The sequence below is a fragment of the Pimephales promelas genome, chromosome 19 (assembly GCF_988280905.1).
Source record: "Pimephales promelas chromosome 19, fPimPro1.hap1.1, whole genome shotgun sequence".
Taxonomy (NCBI): domain Eukaryota; kingdom Metazoa; phylum Chordata; class Actinopteri; order Cypriniformes; family Leuciscidae; genus Pimephales; species Pimephales promelas.
Genome location: NC_142787.1, coordinates 17,267,169 through 17,294,866, shown reverse-complemented (window position 1 = coordinate 17,294,866; position 27,698 = coordinate 17,267,169). Strand labels below are relative to the sequence as shown.

At 39.2% G+C, this 27,698-nt stretch overlaps 2 protein-coding genes across 2 annotated transcripts in view; one reads left to right on the top strand and one right to left on the bottom strand.

Moving 5' to 3' along the window:
• Window positions 1-14,488, top strand: part of rtknb (rhotekin b) — a 32,432-nt gene extending 17,944 nt beyond the window's left edge. Inside the window, exons 12-13 of the mRNA XM_039688357.2 lie at window positions 2,618-2,717; window positions 14,206-14,488. Coding sequence (XP_039544291.2) covers window positions 2,618-2,717; window positions 14,206-14,212 — 107 coding nt within the window. The 3' untranslated portion in view covers window positions 14,213-14,488. The remainder of the gene's footprint in view (window positions 1-2,617; window positions 2,718-14,205) is intronic.
• Window positions 14,489-16,425: 1,937 nt separating this feature from the next.
• arid6 (AT-rich interaction domain 6) lies at window positions 16,426-26,941 on the bottom strand. Its single transcript, XM_039687930.2, has 6 exons — window positions 26,778-26,941; window positions 20,141-20,291; window positions 19,992-20,044; window positions 18,779-18,876; window positions 18,370-18,538; window positions 16,426-18,252 (listed from the first exon to the last, which is right to left on the bottom strand). Exons 2-6 carry the CDS (start codon window positions 20,283-20,285, stop codon window positions 16,897-16,899), a joined length of 1,821 nt encoding a protein of 606 aa, XP_039543864.2. The 5' UTR covers window positions 20,286-20,291; window positions 26,778-26,941; the 3' UTR covers window positions 16,426-16,896.
• Window positions 26,942-27,698: the final 757 nt, after the last annotated feature.

Below are 27,698 nucleotides of genomic sequence, written 5' to 3'. Positions count from 1 at the left end.
TTTTTTATCATCCCTTATTCTAAGATATTGTCCATATGTTATATTTTGAAAATAATTTTTTTTTGTATAATTCTTGTATATTTGGGTTTGCTGACATTGGCTCTGTTTCAGGAAGAAAGCGTCTTAGAGAGCTGTATGTTATGATTAAAGCCATTTTTAGCAGCATCGTTTCAAAAATATGCAGGCATAAACTGTAATTTGGAAAAAAAAAAAAATTAGTTTGCTGACTAGATCCAAACAACTCCAAACAAAAGATTGAGTAAACATTTATTTAAAAATCCCACGACACTGTAACCAAAAATAATTTAATGGTAAAATGACATTTTCAATTTTGCATTATTATTGTTAATATTTACAATCAAACGAATCATATTTTACATAATACATACAAATATTAAAGAAAAATTGAGACTGCTGGCTAATAGCACATGTATTATTATTAAAATAAATTATTGCCATTGCAAAATAATTTAATGCTCCAGAATCGTTCATTGCAAAAAGTATGTATTGTAAACAGTTTGATAATGTTGGACTAACTGTATAATTTTAATCTAAAGCCTTATGCTTCATATTATTTTATTTATTTTTTTTTTACTTAATTTCCTTTCTGCCAATAATATAATTTAATTATTTTGAAGAGCTATTATTCACTCTAAAATGTATATTTTAAACACAAATGGAGACACACTAGGTGATGCAATCAAGATGTGGCTGCACATTTTGATTGAATCTTCTGTTATGCATAACACACGTCCTGAAAATACATATACTACCTTTCTTTTGAATTTAGCAGACATATTATGTCACTAATTTAAGCATAGTGCACATTCGCTGCAATCACCCCACCTTGTAGGGTGGAGATCCTTTTCAGAGGTGTAAGTTGACCGACAGGTAAATCGAGCGCGAAGCCAGACGTGCCGTCAGGCTATTCATTTCATATTGCTTGTGTGGCTTACAAAGCCATTGAAGTGAGAGACAATATGTTGTGTATGTCATATTATCAATAGCATCTTTAGACTGTCGTTCTGTGATCATACCACAACAGAAAGAGCCTAGAGACAAAGGGAAAGCAATGTGTGTGGATCATGATGGGTTGACTGATTAATAAAGCCTAAATCCACAACACCTATATAAAAAAGGCAATAATGTGTTCAATAACTGCCTATGTTAGTGCCCTTATGACATCCATATGACTTTCTTACTTCTGCAAAACAAAATATTCTCAAACAAGAAAATGTTTTGAGGGCATGTGAGTTTAAAAAAAAAGTGCCTGGATAAATTTATAATAAACGCTGCAATATGCCATAAAACATATAACACTATATTTATTATCATTATTTTTAATATTTACTTATGTTTATTAATATATTTTAGATGTTTTCATGTAAAGAAATATATATATATATATTTGACAAAATAAAATATTTGCACATCTTAATATTTTTATGAACAATTTTCACAATATCTCTCAAGCTAACAGAACTGTAAAATGTACATTGAAGGTTCAATGACAAAATGACAAAAATGCAATATAAGATCCATAACTATGTTTTCAGTAGTGTATAAAGACCTTACTCAATGAACCGTAATGTTTTTATTACCTTAGAATGAGACATTTATATCTACATAACCGCGGGCACCCCCTTCTATGAAGGTCGACATATTGTGACGTCATGTTTCTACCGTAGCCGACAGCGAACAAACAACGCTACAGAATGTGTTTCGTTCATACCTTGAAAGAGCTAGAAGCTAGTCATAGACACCGTGAGTAGTGACTTTGTCCTTGTCAGTGGTGTACAATAAGTAGTTGGATTGTTTCATGTAACTTAATTTTTCTCCCTCGCTGTGTTATGGCTTTGACAAGCAGCTGATTAGGACTATTGACTGTAAAATAGTATTGTTAACGTTACAGTAGTCACCAACCCCTCTCAACCCCAAACCAATCTTGGAAGCATTTAAGTCGATCACGAAGAGTTTACAAAGCCAGTGAAAAAAATATAAAAACAATATTTTTATTCATGTTACGTTCCAGCCCCCAAAAAGGGAGGGGAACCTGATAACCCCCTGCTCAGACCCACAAATGCCAGCAAAAGAGGAATGGAGTCGTGGTGCGAGAAAAGGAGACAAATTCCAAATACCGTACAAACTGTGTTTTTATTTTTGTCACGGTAATAATGTAAATGATAAACAAATTTAAGGGAGAAAGGGGAGAGCTGGACGAACCAAAGAAAAGAAATAAACAAAAATACCCCACCCCTAACCTACACTAATTATACACATCACCTATCTGGCACACGATCAAGGCGCCCTAACCAAAATTATGTATTATTAAATATTTAATGCCAACTTGCAACTTGCCATACAAAATTAAATATTATTATTTATTAATTTGTGTGTAGTTAAAGGTGTCTAGCGGATTCAGAGGTGCGTGCTGTTAAAATCATGTCATTTTTGCCGTGTGCACCTTTACGCTCATGCCAACACGTCGAGTATAAACAAGGCTTTACACTTTAACCAGCTCAGCCACAGCCTTATAGCATAACAGTTCATAGCAACAGCAAAGTCGCTGAATACGTGGTTTCTTAAAAGTGTTCTTTGTCTACTTTTTTTAATACAGTTATGCCGTCATCCACCCAGACCAGAAACCTTCTGCTGCCTCTGACTAGACCGGATTCTTCTGAGGTCCAAAGCCTGCTGTCTACCTATTATAATGACAGGTGATACAGATTCAGACAACTGTCACACACGCACATAAAACAATGCATGTTTAATGCCCTCATGTGCACTCTGAAGGCATGTGTGTTGTAGAACAACACGCACAAAGGCATGTACCAAATACCCTCAAATCAGATAAAGCATGCATTGTGCCGGTACACTGTGTACCTGTAACTCCTGAACAAGTTCTTGGCATTCGTGTTAATTTTAATGCCCGGGAGTGGCTTCCCTAGCAGCTAGGGATGTGTAATTAATCGTAACTGATAACAAGATAATAAAGGTCAAACAAGTATTTGTTTTCTGCTGCATTATATCCTGCACACCTTGCTTTCTTTCACATTAGTGTGCTTTCGTTCCTCCCTAAAAGCCTGAACTTTTCACACATCCAAATCAGGCAAATAAGTGAGTGTTGTGAAATGCAGTCTTTTGTTGCTAAACCTGAGGAAGTGGTTGATATTAAATCAAATTAAAGCACATTAATCCCCAAAAGAAACACTGGTCACCAGGTGGCTTTCTGTGTGCGCACCGAAACGGAGCCGAACGCTCATATGCAAAGTATTAGGATGCATGCCTAAACGGTCTAATAGCCAACACACAAAAAGTCAAAGTGCCGTTTGGGGTTTTGACTTAAGGGAACATACAGTTTATTTTATTTATACTGTTATTTAAATAGGGACAGTACTAAAAAACAAACAAAAAATGGAAAATAAGCCAAATTTAAATTTGTGTCTCGAGTCTCAAGAAAGGTTTTTCTAAAAAAAAAAAAAAAAATACAAATATAAAACTACTAATCATAGAAAAAAGCTAAAACAGCATGTCATTTATACACATACAAATACAAACCTAAATGACTTTAAGGATGCTCCCAACCCTGGCATGAATACCATAACTAATTAAAACAAACATATTTAAATATACACTCACCTAAATGATTATTAGGAACACCCGTTAAATTTCTCTGTAATGCAATTATCTAATCAACCAATCACATGGCAGGTGCTTCAATGCATTTAGGGGTGTGGTCCTGGTCAAGACAATCTCCTGAACTCCAAACTGAATGTCAGAATGGGAAAGAAAGGTGATTTAAGACATTTTGAGTGTGGCATGGTTGTTGGTGCCAGACGGGCCGGTCTAAGTAATTTATTTTATTATTTTATCTGCTCAGTTACTGGGATTTTCAAGCACAACCATTTCTAGGGTATCACAAAGAATGGTGTAAAAAAGGAAAAATATCCAGTATACGGCAGTCCTGTGGGCGAAAATTCCTTGTTGATGCTGGTCAGAGGAGAATGGGCCGACTGATTCAAGCTGATAGAAGAGCAACTTTGACTGAAATAACCACTCGTTACAACCGAGGTATGCAGCAAAGCATTTGTGAAGCCACAACACGCACAACCTTGAGGCGGATGGGCTACAACAGCAGAAGACCCCACCGGGTACCACTCATCTCCACTACAAATAGGGAAAAGAGGCTACAATTTGCAAGAGCTCACCAAAATTGGACAGTTGAAGACTGGAAAAATGTTGCCTGGTCTGATGAGTCTCGATTTCTGTTGAGACATTCAGATGGTAGAGTCAGAATTTGGCGTAAACAGAATGAGAACATGGATCCATCATGCCTTGTTAACACTGTGCAGGCTGGTGGTGGTGGTGTAATGGTGTGGGGGATGTTTTCTTGGCACACTTTAGGCCTCTTAGTGCCATTTGGGCATTGTTTAAATGCCACAGCCTACCTGAGCCTTGTTTCTGACCATGTCCATCCCTTTATGGCCACCATGTACCCATCCTCTGATGGCTACTTCCAGCAGGATAATGCACCATGTCACAAAGCTTGAATCATTTCAAATTGGTTTCTTGAACATGACAATGAGTTCACTGTACTAAAATGGCCCCCACAGTCACCAGATCTCAACCCAATAGAGCATCTTTGGGATGTGGTGGAACAGGAGCTTCGTGCCCTGGATGTGCATCCCACAAATCTCCATCAACTGCAAGATGTTATCCTATCAGTATGGGCCAACATTTCTAAAGAATGCTTTCAGCACCTTAATGAATCAATGCCACGTAGAATTAGGCAGTTCTGAGCCGAAAGGTCAAACACAGTATTAGTATGGTGTTCCTAATAATCCTTTAGGTGAGTGTACGTGCTGTTCTGGTTTTCACATTTCACATACTGCTTTAAACTCATTTGGCAACATGTTCCAGAATGGAAAGTAGAAAGAAAGTTAAGAAAGAAAACACGCATTTAACAGTTTATATTGTATCCTGATATTCGGTCTTAAAGTGACAACAGTCTAATAAACCTGTTGATAATCAAACAACAAAAGACAAAGGAAAGTCCTTCACTCATCTTGACTAAATAAATTAAGTAGCTTTAATAAGGTTTAGTCAGTATTTAATTATACAGTAAGAAAATGCAGTGTTATTTGACATTCGATTTATTCAGGCTATTACTTATCTGAACACCACAGTTAGTACATCTTCCTGAAAGAATAATACACGATTTAGTTGCTTTGTTCTTATTGTATTGTTGAATGTTTTTACTTGTCTTCTGTTTTGAGGACTTACTTTCAATTAACATAGTAGTAGTTTTTAATGAAGTATCGATAACTGTGACATTTCACTGATATTTAAAATTTCTCATACCTTGAAATAAGACTGATCATATCGCCCACCAATAATCATGTAAAATAATCGTGATTTCAATATTGACCAAAATATTAGTGATTATGATTTTACGACTAGCTGCTCGATTATACAGTATAACATGATTAGACATGATTAAACTATACAACTAGTGAGGGTGTGGTGTCACTGTCACACATGCCAAACTCAATGATATTTAAATCTTGATGAGTGATGATTTATGGGTTTAAATATCCTCATACTTGATGGGGCAGTTGACAATATACAAGTCTGAAAGGTGTTCAAAAAAAAGGTGTTCATTGGCTGTTAAATGTGTTAGTATATCATAAATATTTTTATTTTAATTTTAATACCCCTTTTGTATTGTATGAGTGTGGTGGGGTGTTTATTGTAGGTCTTTTTTAAATTACATGATTTTATTGCTGTTACAATGCAGAGCAGGAAGCAAAAAGCAGGATCCAAGCAATGTTTCCCTCTAATTATAATTTTTCTATTGGGCGGACATTTTTCGTCACGTGAGCAAAAATATTCTTTATACCTGACCTGTACCGCATACGTAGAAACACAATGGTTTCAACATTCAGTTGTAACTTTTATATTGTATCTTAAATTGTCATTTCTATTTTATTTGCCCCTTGATGTAACTTATTGGTATTAAATCGTATTTTTGAAAAATAGCCAGTTAATTAAGAAATCACTAAATGAAGCACATTTAAGGTTACCTGATATATTGTTTTTACAGTGCTGTTAACTGTACAGTCTTTACCAAGTAAGACGTCTTGGTAAAAAAGGGGGTTTCAAACTTTTTAATGGCAATGACCCGTAAACAATACCCTTGTGAGATTCTTTGTTTAGGCTTATAATATAATAAAATATAGGCTCAATATAATATAAAAAAACGAATTGAAGTATTTTAAGTGATACAATATATCAGTTTAAATGCTTCAAATTGTTTATTATGTTATTATAATATGAAAACAAACTGAAGTATTTAAATAGATCTAATAGCGAAATATTTTCAGGGAAAGTGAATATGTGAACTCTTTTATAGTAGCTATGACTGAAACTCCCACACACACAAAAACATCTATTTAAACTAGTGATGTATTTTGAGTTTGCACATGGGTGGGTGTCTAATTGTTACCGTTCTGTGCCCGTCAACCGTTATTTCCACCACTTTAATCAACACGTCTTTGTGTTTCTCGTCGCCTCTCGTATTGAGCTTTGGTCCGCACACACGTGCTCACCAATCCCACGTGCTCACATCATTCTCTTTCTATGAAACCTGTAAACAGCGGTTGACCAGAGCACTGAAATTATTTCTCACTTAAACTACAATCAAGTGGATTTCGCAACACATTTCGCGTCACTCATTGCGTGGCATTTTATTATTTTCTGCGCAGCCGCGCGTAGCTTAGATTAGGAATTACGTCACGATGTAACAGCCAATGACTCGTTTCAAAAACAATTCATTTCATAGACTCAGAGTCGACTCTCACTTTTGAAAGACAATAACTTTATATACGGTGCACTTTCAGATATAAATCTTTGCAGGATGTTTTCATTCCCTTAGAGCTACTGTATATTCCACACCATATGAACAGTCATTTTTAAAAATCCATGATAGGGGCTCTTTAAAAAAGCATTCCATAGTTTATTGCAGCCCAGAGGTGGCATTAATGCATTTACACTGCAATTACAATTAAAAAATGACATGAGATTAATGATGGGTAATAAAGGGTTAGTTCTGTTATGACGTTTCAAACCTGTATGACTTTCTTCTGTGGAACATAAAAGGTAATTTGAGAAACGCCTCATTATTTTTATTCATAGTCAAAATAGTTCGGTTACCAACATTCTTCAAAATGTATTATTTTATATTCCACAAAACAAAAAAAGGTCATAAATAATTAGCAGTCTTGTCATGCGCCTTTTCATGTCAAATGACAACCATTCTTTCTTGAGGTGAGACAGAGAAGTTGGATGCAAGTACCAGCTGCATCTGTATTGAATAAATGTGCTAGTGCAGATGGGTGACATTCCAGTGGCCACCTGCTCTGTTTTAATTATATGTACGGTGTGTGGGTGTTTCTGCTTGTGTGTGGGTTTCTGCTTCACACGTCTACACACGTGGGTTTTCATTTCCCCGTAAAATCCGAGTCAGTGTCGCTGTGGACTTTTATGTACTATAGCATGAGGAAGTTATGGAAAAATCAAAGCTGACCCTGGTTTTTGTTGATCCTCATGTTGGGCATACCTGATCTAATTATGGAATTGTTGTGAGTGTTTCTAAGCTGCGACAATGCACATTTGTTTGCGTTTTTATTTTTGTGTTACTGTGTACACTACCATTCAAAAGTTCGGGGTCAATACGCTTTTAAGATTAAGTTGATCGGAAGTGACAGTAAAGACATTTATAATGGTATAAAATACTTTCTATTCATCAAAAATCCTAAAAATTATAATAATATATAATAATAATAATAATAAATAATAAATTATAATAATATATAACAATAATAATGATTATTGTATTATAAAGATATATTATTAATATTAGAAATGTTGGTAACACTTTATAATAACTACACGCTAATAATCATTAAGCATGAGTAAACCATTAATTCATCATTCATAAAGCATTAATAGACATTAATAAGCAGTTCATAAATACAGCTATAAATGCTTTCTTCTTGATTTTAAAGCATATCTATAATTTGTTTAATAATTGTATTTTCATCCTTTATTAATGATCAATTTATCATTTCTAAATGAAGAATTGCATTTTTTATGAACCAGTTATTTAAGAGTTTTCAGTGGCTCATACGATTACTTAGAGCGAGTAAGTAAATGATTAATAAACTATTTAAATGTACATTCATACATCTTATTATTCAGACATATAGTGATGGTTACTTAATGTGTTAATAAATGCTTTATTAACATGTATTAATGCTGTAATTAAGGGTTAATTTGGGTAGTTAAAAAGCATTTAGTAGTGGTCAGTTAACTATGTTCGTGAGCTCATCTAAAGTGAGGACTAGTCATGCCTTGTAAAGCATTTTTAAAGGCTGTTAAATATTTCCATGTTCTGTATCACTGCTTTGTGTTTGTTACATTTTACTGTTTAGAAGATTGACGAGTCTTTAAATCACCTTTATAAATGCTTTACAAAGCATGAATAGTCCTCACTTTAGATTAGCTCACAAAAATAGTTAACTGACCACTACTAAATGCTTTATAACTACCTGTATTTACTACATTTACTTACACTTTCAAAGTGATCTTATGAATGTCTGACAACTCTTAAGCAACTGGTTTGTAAATAATGCTATACTTCATTTAGAAATTATTAATTGATCATTAACAAAGTATGAAAATACAATCATTAAACGCATTATACACTGTCAGAAAAAAAGGTACAAAATCTGTCACTGGGGCGGTACCTTTTCAAAAAGGTACACTTATGTACCTAAAGGGTGCATATTGGTACCATAATTGTACAAATATGTACCATGAAGGTACCAATATGCACGCTTTAGGTACAAAAGTGTACCATGAAGGTTCCAATATGCACCCTTTAGGTACAAAAGTGTACTTTTTGAAAAGGTACCGCCCCAGTGACAGCTTTGGCACCTTTTTTTCTGAGAGTGTAGATATGCTTATAAATCAAGAAAAAAGCATGTATAGCTATATTTATAAACTGCATATTAATGTCTATTAATGTTTTATAAATGATGAATTAACGGTTTACTCATGCTTAACTAATGATTAATAGCGTGCAGTTATTATAAAGTGTTACCTAAAATTCTTTTACAGACCCCAAAAGAGTTAAGCTTCCTCAGTAAGTATATTCTTTGGTTTACACTCTTAATAATGCTATCAGTGTTCTCACTGAATTTCAGTTGTGAGTCAAACACTGTGCCCAAGTACTTGTATGTTTGAACTATTTGAACCTTATCATTGTGTACTACACTTGATTTCGGTTCTTCACTATGCTTCCTAAAATCTATGATTACTTCTTTAGTTTTTGACACATTTAAGTCAAGGAAGCTATCCTCACACCATCTGACAAATTCCATGAGGCCATTATTGTGATCAGATTGGTTGCCCTGTAATAGGGACAACAGGGCTGTGTCGTCTGAGAACTTTACCAAATAGCTGTTCTCCCAAGATGACCTGCAGTAGTCGGTGTATAATATAAACAGCGAGGGTGAAAGCACACAGCCCTGAGGAGAGCCTGTGCTTGACACGATGACAGATGACATTTTACCATTTACATATACCTGCTGCCTTCTATTTGTTAAAAAATGTAAAACTAATAATAAGATCTGCTCGGGTAACTTAAAATGTGAGGCTAATCGTTCGATTAGGATATGGGGCTGCATTTTGTTAAAAGCTGAACTAAAGTCAGCAAATAAAATTCTTACATGTGAGGCAGGTTTCTCAAGATGTTTACACACCCTGTCAAGAATGAAAAGCTTTGCATCCTACCCCCTTGCCCTCTTAATATGCAAATAAGTAAATAAGTGTGCAAGGAGAACCAGCTTGTTCACGTTGGTCGGGAAAAGGGCGCTCCTTGATTAATTGGCAATGAAACACGCCTTTGAAAAAAACCTCTCTGCTTGTGTTACAACATACTTTTAGTTTTAATTGTAAAACAAACAAAAAACAGCAAGACCGTGAGACATTAACGAATGAAAAACGTAAGGCTAAGTTACCTGTTCATGGTCAGTCAATAGCCGCGTGTGGTGTTTGTAAATAAAGACTAGCGTCTGATATATTTGTATAGCGATTTATTTTACAGGAGTGCGGTGAGTCATGATTTTCGGGTCTCTGTGCTCGCCCTGGCCAGTGGAAAAGTGGCTAATTGTAATATAAATTCAACCACATCAAGTTAATCCAATTAACTGAACCAAATATTCATAATTAATAATAAGAAGTTATTATTGATTATTAATATTCCAAAGAGCTGATTCGTTTCAAAATATTTTATGTCTTCAGAATAAGTTAAGCTGAAAAATGATCCACAACATCAGGGACGTAAAAAGTAAATAAAGTAAATAAGTTCAAGTGCCAAGTTCAAAAGCTGTTAATCATCAAACTTAACATATATGTAACAAAATTATATTGGTCGACCTCTATCAGAGAATTTAACTTACTTAATTCGTTTTCACTATGGAAGATTGTGGGACCCTAGGCGAGAAAATGAACCAGAGTTATTGTTATTAGGGGTGTTATTAGCTTGTTTCATTGCCAATAAATCAAGGAGCGCCCTTTTCCCGACCAACGTGAACAAGCTGGTTCTCCTTGCACACTTATTTACTTATTTGCATATTAAGAGGGCAAGGGGGTAGAGAATGCAAAGCTTTTCATTCTTGACAGGGTGTATAAACATCTTGAGAAACCTGCCTCAAATGTAAGAATTTTATTTGCTGACTTTAGTTCAACTTTTAACAGAAAGGAACCCCCATATCCTAATCGAACGATTAGCCTCACATTTTAAGTTACCCGAGCAGATCTTATTATTAGTTTTATATTTTTTAACAAATAGAAGGCAGCAGGTACATGTAAATGGTAAAAAGTCATCTGTCATCGTGTCAAGCACAGGCTCTCCTCAGGGCTGTGTGCTTTCACCCTCGCTGTTTATATTATACACCGACTACTGCAGGTCATCTTGGGAGAACAGCTATTTGGTAAAGTTCTCAGACGACACAGCCCTGTTGTCCCTATTACAGGGCAACCAATCTGATCACAATAATGCCCTCATGGAATTTGTCAGATCCACGAGACATATTGTCACTATCCACGACACGTATTGTTACATTTTTGTATTGCGATATATTGTGGCACGATACAGTGATGTGAATAGGTTTGGACACCCATGCTAAAGTTGCCTAAAAAGAGGAATAAAAATCATCTTTTGGATATTGATCTTAATGCCTTAATTAGAAAAATGAGGAAAACTCCAACCTTTATGGACACAAATTTTCTTTGTGAATGAATAATGTATCATAAATAAATAAATGTGTTTTCCTTAAAATACAGGGTGCATAAGTCAGGACACCCCTATGGTAAATTCCCATAGAGTCAGGCAGATTTTTATTTTTAAAAGCCAGTTATTTCATGGATCCAGGATAATATGTATCATGATAAAGTTCCCTTGGCCTTTGGAATTAAAATATCCCCACATCATCACACACCTTCCACCACACCTAGAGATTGGCATGGTTTTACTTCAGTTAGCCTAATAGCTGGTTTGATTTGCATTGAAAGATGATCTTATGGAAAGTACCCCATGCCAATCTCTAGGTGTGGTGGAAGGTGTGTGATGACGTGGGTCTATTTTAATTCCAAAGGCCAAGGGAACTTTATCAGGATGCATATTATCCTGGATCCATGAAATAACTGGCTTTTAAAAATAAAAATCTGCCTGACTCTATGGGAATTTAACATAGGGGTGTCCTGAGTTATGCACCCTTTATTTTAAGGAAAAACATTTATTTGTTTATTTATGATCCATTATTCATTCACAAAGAAAATTTGTGTCCTTAAAGGTTGGAGTTTTCCTCATTTTTCTAATTAAGGCATTAAGATCAATATCCAAAAGATGATTTTTTCTTCCTCTTTTTAGGCAACTTTAGCATGGGTGTCCAAACTTATTCACATCACTGTATCGTGCCACAATATATCGCAATCAGTGTTGGGAGTAACGCATTACAAAAGTAATACATTACAGTAACATATTAGTTTTTGCTGTAACGCAGTAGTGTAAGGCATTACTAATCATTTTTCAGTAATATTTTACTCGTTACATGTTCAGTGGGGCTTGTATTACAGTTGTATTACAGTGTATTGTCTGCTTTTACTTCTTAAAGGCAACAGACTATGTGAAAGTTTTAAAGCAGTCTTTTAGTGCCAGTTCAGAGCGGTCGCGTCTGTAACATTGTTTTTTCCTCATAAATGCGAACACGAACACGAAAACTAAAATAAAATGAATATTTTAAGTTCTATGGAGACTTGAGAGCCAACCCTTCCTCATCCGATTTGCGCAGTGTAATTAACAGAATTACAAAAAATATATTTTGCCTCCTATTTTTTTGTCATGCATGAATGTGTGTCTTTTCCCTAATATTAAAAATAAAACTGATATTTGTCTAATGTCTGGAGTCCTTTAAGGAAGGAGCCTATATACGTTTCAATACATGTATTTTCTGAGAATTTTTATTTCAAGTTTTGACTGCAAATGTCATCATGTCCATAATGCTGGACTTCCCCAATTTTAAATAATTTATCCTCAACTAGTTTTGTGGTGTAGGTCTACGTATTTTATAATGTTAACTTCAAATAATACTAATAGCATAATTTAAAGATAAGGCAGCATTGGATATGGACGGTAAGGAGAATAACGCTGGAGTTGGAAGAGGTGTGTCGCGATTCTGTAGGTTCGTGGATCTGAGTCGTGTGGCGAATCGCGATTTCGGTTTCATATTACATATCGTTACAGCCCAAAGTTAAGTTCTACTTAGTTATTTTGGTGAAAGTAACTCAAAAGTAATACATGAGTAATGTAACGCATTACAATTCTGAGACAGTAATATTGTAAGGTAATGAATTACTTTTAAATAACAGTAACAAGTAATACCTAATGTATTACAGTTTGGAAGTAACTTGCACAACACTGATCGCAATACAAAAATGTAACAATACGTGTCGTGGATAGTGACAATATGTCTCGTGGATAGTTCCCCCAAAATAGAAATTACTGTGTGTGAGAAAAAAATTCAAGTTTTCAGAGTTTTAGTGTCATTACTACATTAAACTACTATATAACTTTGAATATAATGTATAATAATGCAATGGGGGAATATTTGTGCAATGGGTCCTGATAATGCCAAATATCTTATGTTACCTGTAAAAAGTGGCCAACATTATTTTAAATATATCTTGTCAGTGACCGATTTTTAGCTTCAGAATCATGAATATTGTTATTCTGGTGTCACCATTGTCCTTGTCCAAAACCTATTCATTAAAATCCACATTGTAATATCAAATTTAGTATTTTAATCAACAGTACATTTTTTGTTAACCTTTTATCATATGTCTTGGAGTATCGCAATAATATCGTATCATGATATGTATCGAATCGTGACATAAGGGTATCGTTACACCCCTAATTGATATTGTGCATTATTGTGGCCACAATGTTCGTGTAAGGAAAATCTGACAGCCCCATCTCTCGTAATTCCACCTGAAAACACTCCCATAAATACACAATGCCAGCATAAATTACAGAGGTTATGAAGAAGGGGTAAATTTTGGCTCTTGGCATACATTGAAAGCCTTTGCCAATAAAAGCCTTTAAAGCTTGTGAAATGCTTATCATTGTTTGCCAGCATACCATAGAAAGGTGTGGAAAAATAATTTCCAAATACCGAAGCAGCAAACTTGTGATTAACTTGTGATTGCAATTCATCCTCAAGTGACTTTATCTGGGGTTTAATTATGAGTCATTATCAGAAAAATGTATGTTGAGTTATATTTTAAAACATATTATGGATTAAATGTATTCACAAACACTAACATACACGTTGGAGCCATAGTCCTCTGGGCCCCTCACATCTCCCCTATGCCTTCCTGTCTCCTAAATCTAATGAACGTGAAAATGCCCCAAAACATAATTAAAAACAAACAAACATGCATGTACATGATTTATTTCTCAAAGAGTGACTTTTCCAGTTTAAATTTTCCCGTAATTCAAGATGTGTGCATGACCACACAATTTCTTCAATATAATTAATTTGTTTAGTCCACTCACTCTCTCTCTCTACTTCTTTGTTTCAGTTACTGAAAGGACTGAACAGGAATAAAGGAAAAACCTGTTTTGTGCACAGCTCAACACACCCCAATACAACAGATTTTGTTTTGTTGAAATTTCATAGGCCTGTTTATTTGTCCAAATTCAAAATGCACACAGAAGTTCTTCATAACCAGATACCTTATTGGCCTAATACTGTTTGTCATGTTCACAGAATTAAAGGAGTAGTTGAAAAAACGTTTGCTGATTATTTACTCACCCCCATGTAATCCAAGATATCCATGTCTTTCTTTCTTCAGTCAAAAAGAAATGAAGGTTTTTCATGAAAACATTCCAGGATTTTTCACCTTATAATGCACTTCAGTGGGAACCAAGTGGTTCAAGGTCCAAAAGACAGTTTCAGTACAAACTGCAAACTGTTCAAAGGGCTTTAAAGGGCTTATCAAGTGAAACGATCGCTCATTTAATAAATAAATGACAAAGTTTACGTTTTATAAGCTCAAATGCCTGCCTTGCTCTGTTCTGTGATGCACGTTTGTGACTCTCCTGTTCAAACTCGTTCACCAAAATGAACAAATCTTTTTCGGAGTCAATTGGTTCATACAACGAACGAATTGACTCAGAAAAATATTCGAAAAGAACGAACGAAAAGAGTCGTTCATTTTGATGAACGAGTTCGAATAAGAGAGTCACAAACGTGCGTCACAGAATAGAGCAAGGCAAGCATTTCAGCTTATAAAACGTAAAACTTTTTTATTTATTTTTCAAATGAGCGATCGTTTCGCTTGATAAGACCCTTATTCATCATCTGGAATTGTTTAAAGCCCTTTGAAAAGTTTGCAGTTTGTACTGAAAGTGTCTTTTGGACCTTGAACCATTTCCCATTGAAGTGCATTATATGGAGAACAATGCTGGAATGGTTTCATCAAAAACCTTCATTTCTTTTCGACTGAAGAAAGAATGACGTGGACATCTTGGATGACATGGGGGTGTGTAAATAATCAGCAAAAGTTTTTTGAAAAGTGAACTACTCCTTTAACCCTAATATTAGATGACTCTCGCGACTTACAAAAATCAATCAATCAGTGAATTTATCAATATCAATCAATCAATCAATCAATTAGTTCTTTAAAAAGCTAACTTTGATGTTTGATTTTGAATTTATTATTGTGGAGTGTTACAACAGAGAGGAAATTGTTGGGGGAAAAAATAAGAAGTTATTTGAAGTAGGTTTATGTTATAAAAGTTTTTTAAATGTTTTTTTTTCTGATGTAGTTATTTCTCAGTTTAAAATTGTTAAGGTCTGAAAAAAATGGTGTACATGTACTGCATCATATTTTTAGTGCAAATATTTTAAAGAGCCAGACCATTACTGAGCACTGTTTAAATCTACAGCCCTTTAACTTTCCATTACATGTTTTGCTGGATTAAAATCACTCACCATCCTGTAGAATTTGCTGAAAACAGTTTTACTTGCTACAAGCTATGTAAATCCTACATGACAAGAGTTTGACAGATTAAAGTGTTTGTTTGTTTTTTACTAGTAATTATTGAATCACCCAAGGCCCAGTATAGAGAATTGAGCAACCAAATGTCACGTACTGTAAATCCTTTGTTTGACAGGTAGCAAATTAAAAAAAAAATCTATGTTAGGAGCATGACTTTTACTTCCTTAATGTCAAATCAACCTACTCAACAACGTTTCAAATCAATTTGAACATGACCCCACTAAATCTTACTGGATTTTAATTTTGGATTCATCAAGATTAATAACAGGTAATCAATGATAGCTGGAAAGATAGGCTCTATTGACAATAGGTATGATGAATCTGTTTTTTCTTTATGTATATGACAATTGTGGTCTCAAATTGTGTTGATAGTGCCATGATAATAAAATGAATGTTTGAAAAACCCAACGCTTTTTGTGGCTGTGTGTTTGGATGTATTTTTTTATTTTTAATTTTTTTGCTTATGTGTGAAGGAAGTTATGTGTGAAGGGGGATATGCATGTTTCAAGAGCTGAGTGTATGATATTCTAGTAGGTTCCTGTGCAACCAGTAAAACAACTTGTGTATGATAAATTCCTAGAAATTCAGAGTTGTTGTATCTCAAGAGTTTCATATTCAGTACAAAAATAATGGAGACAATCACAACACCTAATCTAAATGGTTCATTCTGTTTGCTTCTTGGAAATCATTTGGATATCTCAACTGGAACAGTATATTATAGTGATGTAATTCTCTTATTTATTCAGGAGCAAATTTTATGTAATATTGTACTGTACTTTTTTTTTAATTATTGTTTTTCCATTAAAGAAATAGCAAGAATTGCAAAATAAAATGACAAAATCAAATGATCAGGGTTATATGTACATTTAAAAAAAAATACAATATAAAAAAATAACTTCAAAACAGCTCTACGCTTTGCTGCCAGTATCAGTGCTTCTTCATAAAGACTTGCTAAAAAGTTTTTTAAAAATGTAACTTTGCTTATTTGAACAGTCTTACAAATCAAGGGTATTTACAGGGACTTTTTTCCCTGAGCTGACCCTTTTCATATAGATCTATATACATTTTATACAAAAGGTTTAATCACTGCAAAACATCCGTCAAGTCCATCCTCAACATTTCTCTTTTCAGTTCATCGTTTCAGAAATCCTTGACTTGAGTGATGCAACGCAAGTGTCCGATTAGGCAAGATTTTGACGTTGGCCAAGGTTAAAATGTCTGCCCCCTTTCCAGTCTATAGGGCAGGTTTGCCAGAAGAAATTTGAGGTGCTCTGATGTCAAAGCTGGTGAAGTCAAGATATCCTTTGTCACAATGTTAGATGTTTCCATAACTTTCTCTGACTTTCTTCCAGGTTTTATGGTCAAAGAGAATGGAGTATCTTCACTGTAACTGTGGGGTCTGGGGTTCATGCTTTCATGGTTGTATGTCAAAGGAGCTTGTGTCTGTTTAGGTTGAGAGGGCTTGTGTATATCCCTATCCAGAGAGTGCTTGAGAGAGTTGTTTACATAATAAGAGCTCATCATCTGGGCCTTTGATTCTGCTGAGATGCCATTGCCGCTGACGAGTCGGTGCTTCTTTATACCGTTATCTTGAGGGATAGTATCTGAAAGGTTTCTGAAAGGGCTCTTCAGTCTCAAATTGGTTGGCTCCTCGCATGTGGTGGAACTCTCAGATGCATCTGAGCTTGATCGCATGTATATCTTGTGCTCAGGTTGTGCTTCAGCTTTGGTTGGGCATTGAGAAACAGACCCGTTGGAAACCAGTCCTCTCCTAATGAGCTCATTTAGAAGCTTTAGAGGAATCTGGATCTCCATTTTGCCGTTGGAATCAAGGGGTGGGTGTCCAAGCGTACTGCTTTGGTTTAAGATCCCTCCTAACTTAGGTGTTGGTGCACCAGAAGACTCTTCTTTCAACCAGTCCGCGTAGTGGTCTCGTTCCTGTGCTTTCATAGAGAACACTTCGGAGTAGCTCACTCTACGATTGAAAAGATTCACTGAAGGAGGACTTGCTCTACGTGGGACTGGATTGGCTTTGGAAGAGGATGTGAGATCAATGACCTCAGACATCACCGGGCTCGGTCCTGCTCGGACATTCCCTGGTTCTCCTTCTCCTGAGGAAGTTTCTTCCCCTTGTTCTGCTCCTTCTTCGGGCGTCAAACCCCTTGGAGTGTAAAGAGGAGAGGCTTCGTTGAGGAACTTGGGCTTTTTAGAGGGAGGTGGGCCGAAAGATGATGGTGTGTGACTCAGTGTCTCAAGACTGTTTTCTTTCCGACTGAGGTTAAGGGGTTCCTCCAAACCGGTTGATGACTTGTACTCTTTAGCCAGGTGGCGTAGCCTATCAAGTGACTGATCGCAGATATGAACTTCCATAGAGGACGCGCCCAAGTTTGAGACAGGCCTACGGGGAAGGTCTTGAGAAGGATTGAAGCTTAGGTGGGGCCGTGTAGATTCTCGAAGAGCGATATAATTGGGCAGATGTGTACTTCCGTGTGGGAAGTATGGAGCAACATTCAAAGGCATGTTAAAAATCGGTCTCTGATGCTCCATTAACATGTTCGGAGAGGCCTTAAGAGGAAAAATAAACGAGTAGAGTTTGAATAATGCTATCATAAAACCCTTTCCATTGCTAGAAGGCTGTTGTGAGAAAAACGTTTAATATATTATGCTTTTTAGATGTCATACCTGAGGGAATGCCGGTAGGTGTCGGAAATCTGCCCGTTTGCCAGTCCTGGGGTATTCATGCTCAAAGTCGTTGAAACTGCTGGGTTGGAAGTGCTTTTGTAATCGAGGCGTCCTGAAGACAATGTCGTCCCTGTATCCACTTTGGTGACACTCAAAAGGTAGAAGTAGCCTGGTTGGAGAAGGAGAGGTGTGTGACTAAAATGTTTTTGAATAAGTATCTTATTAATGTTATTTTTACTATTGAAAATGTAAGCAGGTGCTGTCTAAAGGCCAATTCACACTGGCGGCAGTCACCAGATTACTGCATGTCACTTCTCAGGCTTTCTATGAGTGGCAAACGACGTTTCCACATGTTCAAACCTGACAAATTGTCTGTGTGTGAATTGGCCTTAAGGCTACATGCACTTACTTTTCATAGTGTCTGCGAGTGCAGGTGGCTGCACTGGTGCTGCGTGGGTTTCCTCCAAGTATGTTGTAAACTTTCTTCCACAACTGCTGTGTAGTAACCTGGAGATCACACACACACACAGGACGTGTTTATTTATTGTTGGCACATAAAAGTCAACAAATACACTTTGGAGTTATCTGAAGTTGTTCATTGTAATGCTATTTGAAGTATGCAATCGGTTACTTAAAATAAAAGAAATCACATGATGGAAGATGCTGTAAGGAAGCAAAAAATAATTAAATAGCCGATGGGGTTTTTGCTTAAACAAAGACATGGGAAAATAAACGATCTAAAAATTCTCATGAATTTTGTATATGAAAGTCCAAGGGCTCTATCTTGCACCCGGCGCAAATGACTTTGTACGCTGGCGCATGTCTCATTCCTATTTTGCACCCACGCAAAGCGGGCTTTTTCCCTCCACAGACACACGTCAGTAAACTAGGGAATGAACTTGCGCTCCCTGGGCGGATCGGCGCAAAAAGGAGGCGTGTTTCGGCGCAAACATTCCCTGGTGCTATTTTGCAGTTCCAGAAAACAATTGCGCCACTGACCAGAAAAAAAACGGGTCTAAAGTCACATTGCGCTTTGTTCATAATGCTAATTTAAGCTCGCATGCTTGGCCATAATGTAGTGCACAACGCGCATACACTTTGATTCTCTCATCAACACAGATGCAGCAGTTTTTATTTTTGCAAATCATACATTAACAAGGAAAAATATGAACACATGAGGGAAATCATTGTGGTTTACATGTAGATGAAAAAAACTCAATTACCCAATTTTTTTAAGGCTAATTGTAGTACTGAAGGATCAGACCTGTTTACCCAATAGTGGCAAGAAACATATAATGTTTAACCGACGCTGATTTGGGTGGTTTCTCCCTTCCCCATGCATACAACGTCACATCTCTGTCTTTCACTGAACGTCGGTCTCAACGGCTGTGAACACTCCTGGCGCGCGCCTGGTAAACCCGCCCGTATATTAACAATCCGTCATGCAACATGCGCCCCTGCTCTTAAAGGGTATGTTGGATGAGGCTCTGATTGGTTTATTTCACAAATCAAATAGCAACAGCGCCCAAGACCCGCCCCCAAAGTTGATACTTGTGTTTCGGATAGTTAAAATAGGGCCCCAAGATGAAGTTGTCTTCAATGTAAATATCTACAGTATTTACCTGTTGATAGCCTCCCAGCTCCTTCACTGTCTTGTACATTAGGAACATATCGACTGAAAAGGGAAAGAAAAGCCGATTTTAATACTCTGAAATAAGCTTGTTTTAGAGATAAGTTCACTGCGCTACGTTCACTTGTCTCTCTCACTCACTCTGTTTGAAGCCGAGATGAGGTATTCTCTCAATTGGTGTGTCTCTCTGTTTCATAAAGAGGTAGAGGTCTTTGAGGAATCTCTCTTCTGTCATCTCCTCTCCCAGTTCTGAGCTCCTCTCCTGCAGGCCGTCCCGTTCCATCATGCTAACCTGGCAATACAGTATCAGCATGCTTAATATTATCCAGATAGACTACCAGTGAAAAGTTTGGACACACTTTTTACTTTATTATTATGCTCCACAATTTAGCTGTCAGGGGGTATGGTGCAGGAGAACAGGAGTGCAGACGGAAGGAATAGGAGGAGTCCAGGTTCACACGGAAGGTAACATTTATTTCAGGATACAGGCAAGGATTCAGGTAACACGGGGTAACATTCGACATCGACCGACAACCATTGAGTAAAACAGAGGGAACTAAATACACAGAATAATCAAACATAATGGGGTGAGAACAGGTGAAACAGATGATGATGACGAGGAACAGGTGGCTGATGAGGGAGTGAACACGGGATAGGGTGACGAGAGGATCCTGGGAAGTGTAGTGCTGAAGACAAGACAGACTGGTGCAGACGGAGGACTGTGACAGAACTCCCCCCTCCCGGGAGGCGTGACCTCACGCCGCGGAACAGAGGAAGGAGGGGGGACGAACTGGGGCCTGAGAGGGGCGTGGCCAGGGCGGAGCAGGCTGAGGGCGTGGCCAGGGCGGAGCAGGCTGAGGGCGTGGCCAGGGCGGAGCAGGCTGAGGGCGTGGCCAGGGCGGAACAGGCTGAGGGCGAGACCAGGGCGAAGCAGGCTGAGGGCGTGGCCAGGGCGGAGCAGGCTGAGGGCGTGGCCAGGGCGGAGCAGGCTGAGGGCGTGGCCAGGGCGGAGCAGGCTGAGGGCGTGGCCAGGGCGGAACAGGCTGAGGGCGTGGCCAGGGCGGAGCAGGCTGATGGCGTGGCCAGGGCGAAGCAGGCTGAGGGCGAGACCAGGGCGAAGCAGGCTGAGGGCGTGGCCAGGGCGGAGCAGGCTGAGGGTGAGACCAGGGCGAAGCAGACTGAGGACGTGGCCAGGGCGGAGCAGGCTGAGAGCGTGGCCAGGGCGGAGCAGGCTGAGCGGCCTCTGGCGCTGGCTGGACGGTCTCTGGGGCTGGACTGGTTGGGCCCAGCGAAGAAGAGAGCTCGGGCTCGGAGGAACTGGACGGAACCAGCAGTGAAGAGCGTTCAGTCTCTGGAGGACTGGACGGAACCAGCAGTGAAGAGCGTTCAGTCTCTGGAGGGCTGGACGGAACCAGCAGTGAAGAGCATACAGTCTCTGGATGGCTGGACGGAACCAGCAGTGAAGAGCATACAGTCTCTGGAGGGCTGGACGGAACCAGCAGTGAAGAGCATTCAGTCTCTGGATGGCTGGACGGAACCAGTAGTGAAGAGCATACAGTCTCTGGAGGGCTGGACGGAACCAGCAGTGAAGAGCATTCAGTCTCTGGAGGGCTGGACGGAACCAGCAGTGAAGAGCATTCAGTCTCTGGATGGCTGGACGGAACCAGCAGTGAAGAGCATTCAGTCTCTGGATGGCTGGACGGAACCAGTAGTGAAGAGCATACAGTCTCTGGAGGGCTGGACGGAACCAGCAGTGAAGAGCATACAGTCTCTGGAGGGCTGGACGGAACCAGCAGTGAAGAGCATTCAGTCTCTGGATGGCTGGACGGAACCAGCAGTGATGAGCATACAGTCTCTGGAGGGCTGGACGGAACCAGCAGTGAAGAGCATTCAGTCTCTGGATGGCTGGACGGAACCAGCAGTGAAGAGCATTCAGTCTCTGGAGGGCTGGACGGAACCAGCAGTGAAGAGCATTCATTCTCTGGAGGGCTGGACGGAACCAGCAGTGAAGAGCATACAGTCTTTAGAGGGCTGGACGGAACCAGCGGTGGAGAGCATACTGTCTCTGGAGGGCTGGACGGAACCAGCAGTGAAGAGCATTCATTCTCTGGTGAGTGGGACGGAACCAGCAGTGAAGAACATTCATTCTCTGGTGAGTGGGACGGAACCAGCAGTGAAGAGCACTCATTCTCTGGTGAGTGGGACGGAACCAGCAGTGAAGAGCATTCATTCTCTGGAGGGCTGGACGGAACCAGCTGGGAAGAGTATTCAGTCTCTGGAGGGCTGGGCGGAACCAGCAGTGAAGAGCATTCAGTCTCTGGTGAGTGGGACGGAACCAGCAGTGAAGAGCATTCATTCTCTGGTGAGTGGGACGGAGCCAGCAGTGAAGAGCATTCATTCTCTGGAGGGCTGGACGGAACCAGCAGTGAAGAGCATACAGTCTCTGGTGAGCTGGACGGAACCAGCAGTGAAGAGCATTCAGTCTCTGGTGGGCTGGACGGAACCAGCAGTGAAGAGCATTCATTCTCTGATGATCTGGACGGAACCAGCAGTGAAGAGCATTCATTCTCTGGTGAGCTGGACGGAACCAGCAGTGAAGAGCATTCAGTCTCTGGTGAGCTGGACGGAACCAGCAGTGAAGAGCATTCAGTCTCTGGTGGGCTGGACGGAACCAGCAGTGAAGAACATTCATTCTCTGATGATCTGGACGGATCCAGCAGTGAAGAGCATTCATTCTCTGGTGAGCTGAACGGAACCAGCAGTGAAGAGCATTCATTCTCTGGTGAACTGGACGGACCCAGCAGTGAAGAGCATTCAATCTCTGGAGAGCTGGACGGAACCAGCGGTGAAGAGCATTCAATCTCTGGAGAGCTGGACGGAACCAGCGGTGAAGAGCATTCAATCTCTGGAGAGCTGGACGGAACCAGCGGTGAAGAGCATTCAATCTCTGGAGAGCTGGACGGAACCAGCGGTGAAGAGCATTCAATCTCTGGAGAGCTGGACGGAACCAGCGGTGAAGAGGATTCAATCTCTGGAGAGCTGGACGGAACCAGCGGGGAAGAGCATTCAGTCTCTGGAGAGCTGGACGGAACCAGCGGTGAAGAACATTCAATCTCTGGAGAGCTGGACGGGACCAGCGGCGAAGAGCATTCAGACTCTGGAGAGCTGGACGGAACCAGCGGCGAAGAGCATTCCATCTCTGGAGAGCTGGACGGAACCAGCGGGGAAGAGCATTCAGTCTCTGGAGAGCTGGACGGAACCAGCGGTGAAGAGCATTCGATCTCTGGAGAGCTGGACGGAACCAGCGGTGAAGAGCATTCAATCTCTGGAGAGCTGGACGGAACCAGCGGTGAAGAGCATTCAATCTCTGGAGAGCTGGACGGAACCAGCGGAGAAGAGTATTCAGTCTCTGGAGAGCTGGACGGAACCAGCGGTGAAGAGCATTCAATCTCTGGAGAGCTGGACGGAACCAGCGGTGAAGAGCATTCAATCTCTGGAGAGCTGGACGGAACCAGCGGTGAAGAGCATTCAATCTCTGGAGAGCTGGACGGAACCAGCGGTGAAGAGGATTCAATCTCTGGAGAGCTGGACGGAACCAGCGGGGAAGAGCATTCAGTCTCTGGAGAGCTGGACGGAACCAGCGGTGAAGAGCATTCAATCTCTGGAGAGCTGGACGGAACCAGCGGTGAAGAGCATTCAATCTCTGGAGAGCTGGACGGAACCAGCGGGGAAGAGTATTCAGTCTCTGGAGAGCTGGACGGAACCAGCGGTGAAGAGCATTCAATCTCTGGAGAGCTGGACGGAACCAGCGGGGAAGAGTATTCAGTCTCTGGAGAGCTGGACGGAACCAGCAGTGAAGAGCATTCAGACTCTAGAGAGCTGGACGGGACCAGCAGTGAAGAGCATTCAGTCTCTGGAGAGCTGGACGGAACCAGCGGTGAAGAGCATTCAATCTCTGGAGAGCTGGACGGAACCAGCGGTGAAGAGCATTCAATCTCTGGAGAGCTGGACGGAACCAGCGGTGAAGAGCATTCAATCTCTGGAGAGCTGGACGGAACCAGCGGGGAAGACTCGGGCTCGGCAGGGCTGACTGTGAGCGCAGGCTCGGCAGGGCTGACGGTGCGCGCAGGCTCGGCAGGGCTGACGGTGCGCGCAGGCTCGGCAGGGCTGACGGTGAGCGCAGGCTCGGCAGGGCTGACGGTGAGCGCAGGCTTTCTGGGGACAAGTATCCAACGGGGCCGGCGGATCGGGGGTAGAATCCCCGGGAAGCTCCCGGCGTCCATGTTGCTTTAGGTGGTCGGTCGATCTGTCAGGGGGTATGGTGCAGGAGAACAGGAGTGCAGACGGAAGGAATAGGAGGAGTCCAGGTTCACACGGAAGGTAACATTTATTTCAGGATACAGGCAAGGATTCAGGTAACACGGGGTAACATTCGACATCGACCGACAACCATTGAGTAAAACAGAGGGAACTAAATACACAGAATAATCAAACATAATGGGGTGAGAACAGGTGAAACAGATGATGATGACGAGGAACAGGTGGCTGATGAGGGAGTGAACACGGGATAGGGTGACGAGAGGATCCTGGGAAGTGTAGTGCTGAAGACAAGACAGACTGGTGCAGACGGAGGACTGTGACATTAGCATAGTATTAATGCAATCAAAGCAATGAAATCACACAAGCATTGTCATTATGTTCTAATTCAAACTTAATTTTTAACAGTATTGAAGAAGTTTGCATGTATGCTTCAAATCATCCAATCAAACAAATTTATAATAATCAAAATAATAATAAAACATAGTTTTGCAACGAAATTCTAAAGTGGACACATTTTATGTCTGTAAAGCTAGTTTTAAACATTTAATGTTAAGCTTTACGATTGAGAGGTTTTTAATTTCATGAGAAACAAATTCAGCAAATCCAAACTTTAGTGTATATTTAGAGACAAACTATATATTTGACTATATTTTTGTGTTATTTTTAATGCCTTCAATTACGGAATTATAATAGGCCTGTTTCTTAAAATTTGTCTTAATCAAACTTGATGTATGCCTAATTATCAGTCTAGTTAATTTCACCAAATTATTTTGTGTAAATGATGCAAGTAAAAGATGCAGAGTTAACCTGTTAACTCTTAACTCGTTTTAGGATACCCTTTAAAGTCAGTTAGATGACGATCATGGGGCGTCATCCAGCTGACGCTTTACCTCTAACGTCAGTTAGATGACGTAGGTAGGTTTAGGTCTGGGGTAGGGTTAGGATTACATAGAGTTAAAGGGTACCCTAAAACGGCGATGAGATATAATCAATGTAATGTTTTTATTTGATCAAACCTTCCACTGGCCTAAGATTTTTGTGCCCAACTCAAGTCGACAGATTAATATCTTAATTATGACAGATCTACACTTTATTTAGAGGTGACGTAGTTGCACGTTACTACATGTGCTTAATAGTATTAACAGTAAATGATGCATAATTAAGTAACTTAAATTCCTGCTGATTGCAATGTAGCAAAAATATTTATTTTTAAGGAACAAATGGATATAGCAAGAAACTCCCCATGAAAATAAATAAATATGCAGAGCAGAATTTTCTCATTTCTTTCTCTGATCCTGATTAGCAACGTAAGACAATGAAATGATTGGCAGTAAATCTTTAAGCTGCTTCCTGGCAGCATCTTTTTGCAAAACTCGTTTACAACAGTTTCCACATTTTTTTTTTTTTCTGTTCCATCCTAAGTTTTATGTGCCCAACTCAAGTTGACAGATTGATCTCTTAATTGTGACAGATCTAGATACACCTAGACTATCTCAAGCACTCTGTGTACCATGACTTGTTACTGACAGTATCTAATCTAAACTCTGACGCACATGATGCTTATCCGCACACGAGAAGAAAAGGCGGCTTGACAGCAATATTAAATCTCTTTGTGTTGACACTTGTTCTCATATTTCCTTCATCTTTGATTTTATCCCTATTTCTTGAGGCATGTTTGGAAAGCGTTGAAAGTTAACACGCACAAGTACAGTCTTCTTTCTTGCTCATAATCTTTACTGTAATCTCATGTTAAAAAAAACAACAACTCTAAACCAGTGATGGATTTAGTAAAATTGTGATAATTTAAGTGTTTGTTTCTGATCCCTACGATGTGATGCATAAGCTCCAAACATTGTCAGGCCTTTAAATGGTGTGCATGAACAAAGCTGTGGAAGCAATTACTTAACTCAAGAAATGTGTTTGTCACATTAGCAACGCGCTAATCTGACACTGACAGTGACTGATTAGCATTCAATCTGAGCAGATTCTTACATACTATTCATCTTTAATCATAATGTAAACAGTTGAAGACAATCAATTGTGATTTTGTTCATTGTATTACCAATGTATATGATCTTTTCAGAGATTTAAAAGAACCAGTACTTGCAGTAATTTGCTTTTGTTCATACAATGAAAGTCAATGGGGTCCAAAACAACAAGAGAGAGTGAGTGAGAGAGAGAGTAAACTTGACCTGTAGCTGCAGCACTCTTAGAAAAAAAAGGTTCTATACAACCTTAAAAGGTTCTATCAGCGCTATGTATTTGGAACCCCTAAAAGGTTCTATACACTCTTAAAAAAGGGTTCCTCTATAGAACCCTGGGGTTCCATACTTGGCCAATAGAACCTTTTACCAAAAAAGTTCCATATATGAAGCGGGTATGGAACCATTTCTGGTTCTAAATAGAACCATTTCTTCTAAGAGTGTACGTGACCCTTCATTCATCCACTTTGTCTTACCTGTATCTCTTTAGATTTGTGTCAGTTGTATGATGGATTACTGGATAGTTCCTTAGCAGAGAGGAAATTAGAATCCAGAGGAAGTTTATCCAAGGTTTTTGGCCCTTAGCAAACTAAGCGAGCGGTTTGTTTCACACAAGCGCTTCGTGATGCCTACATGCCGTTTCTCTACACCAGAATGAAATCATGGTCACATAGCACTGAGATGTCATTTCAACCGTCTTCCTGTTTGGAATGTTAAGTTGAACAGGTTCTTCCTGTTCTGAAGACAAATGCCAACTTAAGTTTAAATATCGCTGACAATTACTCTGAGATTATTACGTTAATATATTCGGCATCAAGATTTGTTTTTCCCAGGAGAAATTTGTCATCATTTTTCTCACTAATTACTTTATCTTTTTAACACCACATGAAATGATGTCCCCACCCTGACATTGTCCGAGTTTTAATGACATTGCATTCCACAGTAATGTGGAGTTTTATATCAATAAAATTAACACTTATTCTTAGTCAGATTTACAGTGAAACTTAAATGACCTTTTTTTAATGATATAAATTTCCTTTTAGATGACCATTGTTCAGTTTTATACATCATATATAACTGGTCTTGCTCACGTGTTGCTTTTTAATGTGTAGCTCGGGACAATTTCTCAAGTAACAACTTAGTCTGGTAAAATTATAAAAAAATAAATATAGTAAGTGTAGGCTACATTCATTTTGGAATGCATGCTGAGCTCCTATTTTTTTACATTTTGAAATCTTTTCATAGAAGACTTTGGTATCACGGCACTTCTGAGCATATATAGTTTGAGACAAAAAAATAGAAAAATATGGAAATTGAAAAAGATTTGTTTTGATTATTTTTTAAGTCAATGGAGCCGAGATGTATAAAGTACTAGAAACCCGGACTTGAGTTAAAGT